General features: G+C 44.1%; 1 protein-coding gene across 2 annotated transcripts; it reads right to left on the bottom strand.

Annotated features, from left to right (window-relative positions):
• Positions 1-125: 125 nt before the first annotated feature.
• On the bottom strand, positions 126-12,871 carry polq (polymerase (DNA directed), theta). 2 transcript variants are annotated; one of them, XM_057036542.1, is made up of 37 exons: positions 12,810-12,871; positions 12,244-12,340; positions 12,065-12,167; positions 11,928-11,994; positions 11,601-11,838; positions 11,259-11,503; positions 10,899-11,075; positions 10,686-10,816; positions 10,422-10,578; positions 10,241-10,352; positions 9,966-10,167; positions 9,641-9,782; positions 9,416-9,553; positions 9,127-9,339; positions 8,866-9,008; positions 8,610-8,790; positions 8,340-8,482; positions 8,037-8,230; positions 7,783-7,907; positions 7,261-7,504; positions 5,674-7,090; positions 4,202-5,597; positions 3,848-3,988; positions 3,569-3,771; positions 3,252-3,459; positions 2,972-3,165; positions 2,771-2,899; positions 2,527-2,701; positions 2,317-2,440; positions 2,053-2,153; positions 1,720-1,802; positions 1,543-1,644; positions 1,346-1,457; positions 1,153-1,277; positions 935-1,070; positions 744-850; positions 126-643 (listed from the first exon to the last, which is right to left on the bottom strand). In XM_057036542.1, the coding sequence occupies exons 2-37, from the start codon at positions 12,312-12,314 to the stop codon at positions 530-532; spliced, it is 7,893 nt and encodes a 2,630-aa protein (XP_056892522.1). In that variant the 5' UTR covers positions 12,315-12,340; positions 12,810-12,871; the 3' UTR covers positions 126-529. The 2 variants fall into 2 exon arrangements, with proteins under 2 accessions (XP_056892522.1, XP_056892521.1); XM_057036541.1 differs by lacking the exon at positions 12,810-12,871 and having other exon boundaries at positions 12,244-12,605.
• Between the last annotated feature and the right edge of the window lie 9 nt (positions 12,872-12,880).

Below are 12,880 nucleotides of genomic sequence, written 5' to 3'. Positions count from 1 at the left end.
TTGGAACGCCTTTTTGATACCTTAGTGTCAATTTGAGCTTGTTTAGGTAAGGTCGCTGGGTAATTGTGATTCAAAAAGTACTTGAAGTAGCCAACATTACAAAAAACAAAACCACCAGACAATAATTCTAGAATCATATTTAATGGTTTTCCCAAAATAAATTTTGCTTTGTACAAATTGGCACAATAATTTGGGCCAATGTCAGAAGTGTAAAACAATTGTTCACAAGTTAAAATGGGGTATTATGTGATTATGACAGACAAGTATCTGATGTTTCAACAATAAAATGTCAAATTTCAAGATGTCAGCAGCAGATTCTCTTTGACATTTTTGTAGCACAAGGTTATCACAAACAAAAAATCTCAGGTTAAATGTAGAGGCTGAAAATACATAAATACTTTCAAAAGTTCATTCATATCATCTGCCATTTCTTGCATTTAGTGATTGATACTGTTCTCATATTTAAAAATACATCTCTTAAGTTTTAGCTTGAAAATAAATGCTTATCAGTTAAGGTTGATCATTGAGGTTAAATATCGAGGTCCTCCAGGTCACCCCAGCTGGGGCCTACCTTCACTTTGGCCTTCAGCTTGACGTAGAGTTTAACGGCCGTCTCCATCTCCCTCTTGACGATCTGAGCAACCTGACAGAAACACACCAGCAAAGCGGTTTACAGCTTTTTGCACGTACATTTGTATAGGAAATCCCAGAAGCCCCCACCCTGTGGAACATTAGGGACATACCTGGATGACATCATCTTCTGGGGTTTCATAGATGAGCTCGTCGTGCAGCTGCAGAATGAAGTAGCCCCCTCTGAGCTGAGAGGTCACAGTCCTGCACTGACTGTTGCCTGCAGCACAAAAGTGATTTCAGCAGATGTGACGAGCGTCAACACAAACCTATATTTATTCTTTAGAGTGGGACAAGAGTGGACCTGTGGGTGAGTGCTGGTGAGACGGTGGTGCAGCCGGGTACGTCTGTCTGAGTCGCTTTTGGATGTTGACAGTAGCCAGTTTAACGATGTCTGCCGCTGATCCCTGTACGCTTGTGTTCACCGCCTGTCGCTCAGCCTGGTGGAGAAACAATCAGGCTGAGAAGAGTATGCCGACTGCTGTCAATGCCTTCTGGATTCTGGGGGAGAAATGCGCTTACGTGCGCTTTCACGTGTGCATTTGTGTTGGTTATCCCAGGTAGGTATCTCCGCCGACCCATCAGAGTCTGAACGTAACCGTTCTTTCCACAGTTCTTCACGGTTTCTTTCAGGAAGGCGTTTATCCCTGAAAGAGGAACACAGGTGTCTGAAAGGAGCAGGCGAAAGCTTTCCAAGATTCTGGCAGCAGCTCACCTCTGTATCTGGTCTTGAAGGTCTCGATGTAACATGCTGCCTCATTCTCCTCCACTCCCATTTGCTCCCCCAGAGATTTTGCTCCCATTCCGTAGATGATACCATAACAGATCTGCAAAGAGCGGCACACGTCATCAGTCATCGCATGTTGGAGTACCAATGGGTTCGTTCTCATCGCCTTTCCCTTCTGGTTGTACCTGTTTCGCCTGTTGTCTGAGACCGTCGGTCACAGAACCTGGGTCAACATTTTTCCACTCTGCAGCAATGCATCGGAACACATCTGCCCCACCGTTTAACACCTGAGGAGATGATCGCTTTTGTCAGGAACGTCTTTACACAGCGGTCAACTTGTTACTCGTGCTGGAGACACCGACCTGTAGTAGACGCTGGTCCTTGGAGAGATGAGCCAACACTCGCAACTCTAGCTGTGAATAATCAGCAGCCAGTATCATCCCACCTGTGAGATGGATGCCATTTATTATAGTTTCAAAGAGCAGCGGCAATAAAAGGTTCACCTGAACCAACAAATGCCCCTTGGAAAAAAAACATATTAATGTACATATGCTAATATCCAGTGGTGATAGAATGTTGCTCCACTCTGTCTCTACAATAACCCAGAACAAAACAAAAATAGACAAGAATACAAATTTTAGAATCTACTTGATTACTGAATTCCCCTGAAACAACAGATGTATCTTTGCAGTAACCTGAGAAGGGCACAAAGGCGAGTCTCATGCTGATGGAGAAAGCAGGGCCTTGTTCTGCCCCTCCAGCTGCACCTGAAGGCACCACAGAATGCCTATTCTTTCTGTAACATTAAGAGAACAAAAAAATCTAAAGCCAAGCATCAAAACATTCACTCATGATCATTGACAGTTATTTGTCACAATTTGATGACTAGTTAAATACATTTGTGAGGATAATCAGGCTTTGCTATAATCCAAGGACCATGGTCTCAGGTGCAGATTTACCCTTTCTTGGTCATTACGTGGCAGCTGTCGTGTGAAGGTGGGCTCTTGGACACAACTGAGGCCATTTGAATCTCAAAGTCTTTGGGGACATTCTGTATGTTAGGTTCAGTGAAGCTCACTCTACCTGGGAGGAGAAGAAGGCCGGGTCACTGCATCCTGTACATCTACTTCATTCTGAACGCAACAACAGAACATGTGATTGCCGATTACCTGTGGCGGTGTGCGTCTGGGCGATGGGGTATATTCTGTCCATGGACAGTTTGGAGTGGTGCTTTTTCTCCCTCTGGAGCGGGAAGACCACTTTAGTCAGTGCATTAGTGATCCGCCTCCACTCCAGAATCACACCTGGCAGCGGGTGCAAAGGCCGAAGCTTCTCCAGAACATCCTGCCAACAATTATTACTTTAGTTAACAAATAGAATTAGATAAGTAGGTAAGATAAGTCAAGACATCACCTTGGTGGTGCTGAATTGCTTTCCAAGACGCACTCTGCCACCACCTCTCTTGCCATAACCAAGAGTCTTTTTACTTTTGGGGCCATTCACGTCACCATTTGGAGGGAGATGAAGCTCTAGGAATAACACCTATAAAGGTGTGAACAGATCAGTTTAGGAAGATACTCCTTCAGAACAAAGCAACTCAGCGCGGCATCGGACCTGCGCCACGTCATCGATGCTGGTGAGGGAAAAGCTGTGTCCTGCCAGGCTGTAAGCCTCCGATTCCAGAGCTGTGAGTTTGTCTTGCATAACCTGTTTTTGCCTTTCACACTCTGCAGTGCTGAAGCCCACTCCATTTAACTCCAGCAGAGCCAAGCACACCTGAGAAGGCATCTCCACGCTTCTGAAATGCTCTGACACATACACACACAGCTTCAAATCCACTATAAAGCTAAAAGGGCGGGAAAAACGAATGCGTGCTAGTGTTTGATTTCAGTACCGAGCACGCCGTCCTTCTGTAGCAGCCCGGTCAGATGGCTCATGACAGCGTATGTGAGCACGCTGGTAATTGATGCCCTGATTCGAGGACAGTGTGTGTGCGAGTTCCCTAGTCCACCTAGCAAAGTTAACTCTTCAGGACAGTAGACGGTGACCATGTTGGGTAGAGTCCTTTCCTCACTGCCAGGATCTACCAGCCAGCAAGCAACCTATGACCAACAGGCAAATTCACGTGCTGTGGATTTACATAACATGACAACATATGAATCTAATTAAAGATGATGTGATATTAGCCCGACAAAGAATGACTTCCCTCACCTTTGGATCTTCACAGCTTCCCTCTAAGCTGATGCCACAGCTCAGGACGAGCACCTTGTACACGTGAATGATGTCATAAGTGATAAGCACCGGGCCTCTGTGATCTGCTGATGGCTGACCCAGACGGGTCTTCACCTGCGCCAGCTTCTCCTCCAATGCCAAATCATCATCCAAGGGTGGAGGAGCCAGACTGGAGCTTAAACCTGAGCAGCACCAGACAGAAGAAACTCAGGAACGGCTGCTGGGTTAAGCTGTGTGCATGTATGTCTGCGTCTTTACCTGTGCTCTGCTCCCGCTGCAGGGAGACGTAGTATGAATCTCTGGATCCCCAGCAGACAGCCAGACCCACCAACACCAATCCGTCACTATCTCTTACTGGAATCCCATCGACTCCGTGGAGCCGCTGGTGAGCTGCTGATGCTAGACAGGAAACACATATACAGGTGAGGTAACATTTTTGACAAGTTACAGACCAGCCAACACACATGAAGCTCCTAGATTCAAGATTAATTAATAATACAAAGGAAAATTTGGATCAAAGATTTCACCTGAAATCTTGAACACGTTTTAAAATGCTCCACATTGTTGCAATGTTACTGAACGCAATGTCATTTCAAGATGTTTGTGAGTTACCTTTCTGCTGTCTGGGTTCCCTCTTCTCACAGGCCAAAGCCAAAGAGTATCGTTCCTTTGTTTTCCATTCCTTTATAAAAGTCTCAAAGAGGCGTTTATCACTCGCTGTGTCTATGATGGAGAAGGTTCCAGAAGAACAAAGTGATACATCCTGGGACAGCTGAAGAGTAAATCCTTCATCATCCACAGGTGATTCTACATTAGATGGAGCTTTAGGCTGGGGAGAAGATGGAGAAGCATGACCTTTGTTCATACTAATGCTCTGCTCATTGTGCAGTTTGGGATTTGGAGAAGGAAACGTTTTCAGTTGCTGGTGTTTCTGGTTGCTATCAGATGAAATATTAGTCTGCTCTTCTGGCTGATTTTCCCTGTGCCCGGACTGAGTTTGGGGACATTTCGTGACAGCGGGTTTCCGCTGCAGGAGGGTTGAAGGAGTTGACTGCTTAAGCGGTGGAGTGGCGAGAGGTGACTGGACAGATGAGGTGGTCAGTTTCACCCTGGGTGTGACAGGTGGCCTCTCTTGAGTTGGGGGAATAAGATCATTGGCTGAACCTGGTCTTCCTGTTGCGTCTTCAAAGTCAAGTCCTAACAGCTGTTCCTCGTGAGAATCACTTTCGGATGCAGCTGTGTGCTCGTTGCCTCTCTTGCTGACCCCCTCTATTGAGGCTTGAGGTAGATCAAGAAATTGTGCTGCGTGTGCAGGATTGTTTGCAGCGGCGATCGGACAGGGCTGGTCAGACATACTTGGCCAGCGGTCGAAGATCTCTTGCAAACCGGGGCTGCAATATAAAGTGTTTTCGGGTGCATTCTGGACAAGCGGGCATTTATAAAGGGCGATCTTTGAACACATTCCTTCCACTATCTGTTTCTCTTGAATTCCACTCTGGTCATTGTCTGAGCTGTCCTGATTGGCTTCCAGGGGGGTGGTGATGGGGTTCGGGCTTGGTTCTGATGTCTTAGGCAGACTATTCTGTCCACCAGGTTGTTTCTCTTTCTCATGTCTCGCTCTGTGCTCTTTGAGACTTCTCTCTGCACATTTGAGCACACTGCCTCTCTCCAGAAAGTATTCACCCACTAACAGTGAGTCCCCCCACTCTGATAGACTGAATGAGGATTCACCCCAACGGATGGCCTCCTGCTCTTCTGCCTCCTGATTAGCGAGAAGCTCATTGCGTCTCCTCTGGTCAGCCACTCCAATAGAACTCTTTTGTCTGACTTCCTGATCATTCGCTTGCTCCTCCTCTGACTGGTCAGAGACTTGATGTGGGCTCAGACCTGCCAGTAGAGCGCTGTCATTTAGGCTCTCAAACAGAAAGCTACTGCTGCTGTTGAAAATCTTGGAGGCAGATCCGTCCTCCTTAATACCTTCTTTATCAGCACATTGACTGGTAGTAACCTGTAACGAAATGCATATTAATATGATCACAATCACAAACATATGAATATAAACAGTTATGATTCAGGTTATTCACCTCCTGACTGTTGTTAAGAAAGAACTCCATTTGGCTATCTGTGATAGAAATGCTTAATCTAGAACATCCATTGTCACGTTCAAGCCTGTTACTTCCATCGCTCGTGGCCTTATCCTGCCCTTCCTCAGTAACCGCATTTTCCTCCTCTCTTATATTTTCTGTCTCCACTGAGCACTTCCTACCAATACCATCTCCACCTCCCTGTTGTGATGCCAGCTGAACAATCATTTTTTCCGTTTGAGTGTCCAGTTCAAAGCTGTCTCCGAAACTCTCCCCTTCTTTGTCATCAGCGTCCTCATCTCTGTCATATCCGACATACAGCTCAGGGGACGAAAAGGTATCGACCTCTGTGCCCTCTATCCTCCTTCTCTTGGCTTCAGGTAGGAATGTACTAGGGGGAGGAGACAATGACAGAGGAGAAACCTGTATGCTTGTGCTTACAGGAGCAGAAGCTCTGGCAGGAGTTTGAGCTGGTGACACCTGACCTTCTGGTTCTGAATCCTGGACTAAAGAACTTCCTGCAGGTGCAACCTGAACATTTACTTGCAGGCTTCCGTTGGTCTGTATGGACTGAAGGACCTTGTTTAGGACTCTTGCATGCTTCAGTCTACCTGGATGAACAGGTGAGGCAACAAGACTCGTGGTTCCATGTCGCTCTGATATGTTTGGAGCTCTGAATCGAGGGGGAGCTGCGGGGGACAAAGAGGGCGGAGGACGTGATATCAGCTCAGGGAGGGGGCTTGATATGATCTCAGCCAATTCTTGAGTAAGGCTCCTTTCATGAAGAGGATGGTTGACTTGAATAGTCTCTGATCTCAGTGATAAAATCCCTTTACTTTTGTTCATTTCATGGTTTTGTCTCTCTATTGGTTTGTTTGCATCGTCTTTGGCATTTATGCCAGTGCTCTTCGTGTCTTTGCAACTTTGCCTTTGTCCTGTTTCTGGCTCTGTCTTGTCTTTGTGCTCATCTAAATATTTGTTCACTATAATTTCACCAGGCTCCAAATCCTTCTGCTCTTTTGTTGATTCGATCTTCATCGCCTTGTTCTTGTGTTTATAGTCCACTTTATTCTCTTTCTCACATTTATCAGTGCCATTACAATCCATGCTCCTGGCCGTGTTTCTGTCTTGCTCATCTTTAATGCTGTTCATCTGCTCTTCATTTGGACTTGTAGATGTGATATGGACATTGTTTCTATGGCTGTCAGGGTTATCCATAGCCTCTGGTGGAAGAGTCGCTGGGTCCCACCGGATGCCTAACAGGGCCAGGTCTTCCTGAAGCAGCAGCCTGGCCTCTGATACAATCTCAGCAGCGGCCTCATGTTCTGTAATAGCACGTCCACTGGTGACCCAGACACAGCGGAGGTTGCGCCTCTCAGCTGCCTCCACCTCACTCTCATCCACTGCACGCTTGGAGCTGAAAAAGAGAATGTTTAACTCTAGCTTTACATCCTTGTTAACACTAAATCCCTTTTCATAATACAGACTGATAATAATGTCACCTTTTTGGTTTGTATTTACATGGTAAGATACAGATACATTTGCTTAGTGTGAGGCTGAATGACACTTGGTAGCAGCTACGTTTACCTCTTAAATGGAACTGCATTTCTCAGGGCCTTCTCCACCTCGGCAACAGTAGCCCTGGCCAGTTCAGAAACAGTACACAGGCCTTGTGCATACAGCGTTCTTGCCCGTGGTGCATTAAGAAGGGAAATTCTAACAAGGTCGACCAGCTCTCTCTGGATTCCAAAGCTCAGCCTGGTCTGGTACTGAGACAACAGCAGTTCCATGTTGTGCCAGCCCAGACGCTTGCAGAACACCATTACCATACCTGGAAGAAGAGCGGTGGCTTTGTAAGGTGCACAGTTGTGTGTCTGTTGTACTAGAGTTATAAATGCAGAATTTCTTTATCTGAGAACACCACATTTACAATTACACTTTGTCCTGATTATCCTGCTCAAGCAACTTTGCTGAAGAAGCAGAGTGGCCTGAGGCAAATATATTCAAATGTCCGCCAATGGAATGAAGTCTAGGCTGCATATCCACTTAAAGAGCTCCTGGTTTTTGTATTATGTATCAAAGAAAACGATTGGGAATCTCAATATGCACCTGCATAAGTGGCGGCAGATTGTTGGAGAGACTGCAACTGCCCACGGCTGCAACTGTATTTAGATGCCACTGTTCCTAATGGCACCTCATTCACCAAATCATGAAGCACAAGAGTCGTGAAAAACCTATGGCAAAGTTAAAATTAAGGAATGCGAATCACACACACGTGTTCAGTTGCAACTAGGTGTGTGCCAACATTTATTATGATGATTTGCTAATTGTAATGTAGGCATGGATGCCATGTGTGAAAATACCGTTTATGGACAGCCATCTGTCTTCGCTGCTTCTCCGTCTTTGCAATAAGTTTTCCACTGACAGATCGTGCAAGAAATCCTTCCTGGACGCCTACCAGCTCTGCCACTCTCTTCATCGATGATGAGAGTTGTTCCCAAAGACAGAAGAACTGATACCAGTCTATGGTAGTCCATTCTGCATACAGTGGTGTGATCTGAGGGGCATAAAGACATAAATGCTATTCTTTAGAGGTCTGCTGCTGTGTTTGTTGGAGAAATAAAAGAAGTTAAATAACTTGGGACAAAAATACATTATTTGTGTACCAGATACAATATGTGCAGATCATTTTCTAATACAAAACCCTTCATGGCTCGCTGGAGATCTGCAAATACAGCCAGAGACTCAGGAGGGGAGAGGGAAGAGGAAAGGGTGGCAGCACCAAGTTGGGTGGGACAGTAGAGCTCCTCTAGATGAACAGAAACAGAAAAATTATGTTTACCTTGTTCAGTAGATTTTATAATAAAACACAATGAATTGATGTAGAAAAAGCTTTTTAAATACTCCTAGCACACAAAAAATGTAAGAGGTGGAACCTTCTCCTATTTTCTGGATACTGATAAATTCGTTGTCCATCAGCCATTCAACACAGGCCTCAATGGCTCCTTTATTGGTCTCTTCCTCTAATTCCTCTAATTTCGAACTGGCAGCCAGAAGTGAACATGAAGCGTAGAGCCTGACATCCTGTGGAGTGCTGGCAACGCCACCAACAATGATCTGCAGGTTAGGGAAAAAACATGTATTTTTGTCAGGAAAAACTATTAAGTATTAGAAGGCACAGTGAATTTATACCTCTAGGATGGCTCGTAGCATGCTGGTAGTTACTCCTTCTCCCTCTCTTCTCACCAGGCAGCTACTGATTGGCTGAAGAGACCCCTTGAGAAGGCTAATACCATTGTGACGTTCAACCTCCTTGCAGACCAGCAAGCTCTCACCTGAAATCAAAAATACAGCCAAAAGATGTGTAAGATGCCCTTCTTTATTATTATCTTTCAAAGTCAAGAACAAGACTGTTTTTTCTCTCTTTAAGCTATTTTAACATAACTTTGTTACCTATTGTGTCCACCCCCTTTCTTCCAGCACGTCCAGACATCTGTTTGTATGTGAGTGGGTCCAGTAAGTGTCCGTTGAAGGTGGGAGTTCGAATGATGACCCGCCGAGCTGGGAGATTAACCCCTGAGGAGAGGGTGGAGGTGGCAGCCAGAACTCTGACCAGGCCCTGGCGAAAGGCTCCCTCTAGCACATCACGCTCATCAAAAGTCAAACCTAATCCAGAAAAAGTGATTTTAATCATACGCTGAGAAAAGTTGGTGTGGTTATGGAGCTGTGTAAGTGTGCTCACCTGCGTGGTGGAAAGCCACCCCCCACGGTACAGTCCTCTGTAGGATTGAGTCTAATCCAGCTGGAGTCCGTCTCAACTGGGCTACAACATCCACTAGTCCCTCCTGATCGAGAGGCACAGGTGGAGGTTCTGCCTCACCTTGATGTCCGTGGAGTAACAGTGTTATTCTGACTTTTGAACTAAATGGGAATTAAGTGTAAGTTATAACCCTGAAAATTCAAGTACCAGAATTCCTGAGATTGTAGAACTCTCTGGCAATGCTGTCGGCCAGTTTCTCACACCAGTTCTTTGAAGGGCAGAAGAGCAACACTGAGCAGCCCTCTCTTACAGTCTCATAGCAGAGGCTCACTATATGGTCATCATCCCCCTTTACAAAAAAATGCAATATAAATATGATTATTTGAAGCTTTAATATTAGAACAATTTAGTCAAATGAGTTTCAAAGATGTCTAATAAATGCATACATTTAACTATTAAAGTCCTTAAATATATTGCCTGACCTTTTCAACTATTTTTCCACAGCATATGTAACGCAGCGGCATTCACTTACCTTAATGTTAAGTGCAGGAACAAACTGTCGGACCACAGAAAGGTGCTTGCCGTAGATATTGCAGCCCACCTTGAGATATTCGTGCAATGGTACGGGTCTGTAGTTTGTCTGGTAAAGCTCTGCACCTAACCAGCTAGCCAAGAGAGAGAGGTTGGGCAGGGTGGCACTCATTCCAATGATTTGTATACCCTCCAAGAAAGACCTGCAAGTACAGGTGAACATATTAATGTAGGTAAAAGAAGGGGGGGGGGGAGACCCATGTTATGGATACAAACCCAGTAGTGTTCTGCTTCTGTGCAATATAGCAAATCTTGGTTAACAGCAGTTCCAGTAGGTATCCTCTTCCAGAGTCACCCACCATATGTAACTCATCCACCACCACCATACCTGGTGGAAAAATCAGACGTTCATATCACAGTGACACTGGGTGTAGCAAAACAAAAATTGTATTTTTACCAAGTAAACCCATATTGTCCTCCTCAATGAGTCTGTTAATAAGGGAATTGGCTTTTTCTATAGTGCAGACAGCCACATCCAGCGAGGTGAATCCCCCCGCAGCTGAAGTGCTGCCCATATATCCCTCCACACGAACTCCTGCCTCTTCAAACACACTCTACATTGTTTAAAATTAGAGGAAATGTAGATTAATAAATGACAATCAGCTTGATGTCAATGACAACATGCCTGTTTGAGTTTCTTTCTGGGTCAATGGTGCCTCACCTGTAGGTAATGCATCTTCTCTTTAGCCACGGAGACGAATGGAAGAATAAAGAGAGCTTTTCTTTTTGTTTCCAACACACGTTTCAACATCAGGAGCTCTGACACCAGTGTTTTTCCAGCACTTGTTGGGGCTAAAAATATTGAAGATAAAGCTTGAATTGCCTTTGAATAATAATGCTCAGATCATTTTAGAGTGACTGAGTGATTTCCTACCAGAGTATACCAAGTTAGCGCCCTGCAACACCTGGCCAACAGTGAGGCATTGAGCCTGCCATTCAAACATGTGGGTGACTCCATGCTTCTTGTATCGCTCCAGAACAGGCTTAGGTAAACCCCAGCTAGACAGCAGCAGCTTTTCTTCGTGACCAGTTGGAGCATGCAAAGACGTGGCTAAAAATGAAATCAAAAACATAATGGTGTGAAGATAATATTATGATAAATGACAGTACATATTTTAATCAGATTGTTGGATTATTAAATACACAAACCTAGTGTACTCTATTAATTCTACATTGTCTGTTCACACCACACACTGCAGTGACATATATTCAATGACATATAAAATGCTCTCACCTGGCTGAGGTAATGTGTCATTGAGTGGACTGAAACTTAAGCCACTTGGGGCTGTGAGCACAGAGGCTGACTGATTCTGTAATGATTGCTGAAGTTTGGCCTTCTTCATGGCTGCTGCAATGCAGGTGGGACTGAACAAGATGTAGTCAGTGGATACATTCAATGGTGTGTCAGCCTCTGTGTTTGTGTCACTTTTATCTTTGAAACAAGGAGAATTCTTTCTTCTGTAAGTCACTGTTTGACCACTGAAACACACAACGTATTTTTGAATAAAAATACATTCTCAGAGAGTGAAAATTTTAGTCAGTAGTGATGTAGAGGATGGTCATGAGTGACACTCACCGGTTAGAACTGCCTTTATTTTGAGCATTTATTTCTTGGCAAAAGTCTTTCGTGCTGAGAGAGGCAGCTGAAAACTGTGAGTTCTTAGCACCATTTTGTACCAGATCCGCATCTTCTGAATCCTCACTGAAGAGAAGTCTCTGAGCAAGTTGTTTGCAGCCTGCTCTCGATCCTGGTCTTTTACAATCAGCACAATTGCCTCCAAATCTGGAAAGAGGTGCTTGATCACCCTCTTTCTCTGCAATAAGTGATTTTGAGAAAAGAAATAAGATATCAGATTATTCTGGCTCTTTCTGTGCAGCTGCTGCTCATGACAAGGACAATTACCTGCACGTTTTGCAGGGTCCAAAGCATCCACGACTTGTTGTATCACTTCATTAAAAGCTTCCTTATTCTAAAAAAAATAAATAGATTTAAGTTGTGTTATGTTAATTTAAAGTTTGATTTAAAATAAAGTTGCATACCATAACGCTGTCTTTGTTAGTGTTGTCTGTTTTTTTTATTTTGCCTGATGGGTGACTGGTTTTCTGACATGGTTTATCTTGTGGGTCATCGGGAGCTTGGAAGCTTGCATAAAAATACATAATAATCACACATTTAAATGCCCAACCAGGAATAATTACCTTATGAAACGATAACTTACCTCCTTTTCTTCTTAATCTGGTGCTGCCCCATGTAGCTCTTTTTTTTCTGGGGAGGAATCGAGGAGCTCATCGCGAAACCCCTTTGACAGCTGATAACTAGATGCGTAAATGTTTATTAACATGACATCAGTTTTAAAAAATCACAAGACTTTGTAAACTCCACATCAACAGTGTAAAAAGTGCAGGAAACGAAGAATGGATTGCAAAAGTCAGAAAAATAAAACTATTTAGACTGTAAAGTATGAACATTTTCCGCCAGACTCATCTGAATCATCCGGACATCTAAAAATTCCGCGTTGGATACTTCGATGTTCCGCAAAAAACAGTCCGACGGGAAACACTTGAGTACAAACGTTCCATACTACTAACTACCACTGTTTCCACAATGTCGTACGAGTTATGTCTATTTTGTTTTTTGTTTTGTTTGAGGAAATAGGCTTAATTGCACAGTAGTCAGAGTAATTAATAATTTAACCGATGAGACATTAAAATGTAAAACCTTTACATTACAAAAGAACTAAAAAATGTCCATTGGATAACAAACTAACAGTTTGACTGTCTTCACCAAGCAGACTTTAATCGTAGAAAACGCCATTATCTGTGAAGGAAAACACGATGTTTAAGACCATTCATAAA

This window comes from Takifugu flavidus, chromosome 6 (assembly GCF_003711565.1).
Source record: "Takifugu flavidus isolate HTHZ2018 chromosome 6, ASM371156v2, whole genome shotgun sequence".
In the NCBI taxonomy this organism is placed as follows: domain Eukaryota; kingdom Metazoa; phylum Chordata; class Actinopteri; order Tetraodontiformes; family Tetraodontidae; genus Takifugu; species Takifugu flavidus.
This window is presented reverse-complemented; position numbering and strand designations above follow the sequence as displayed.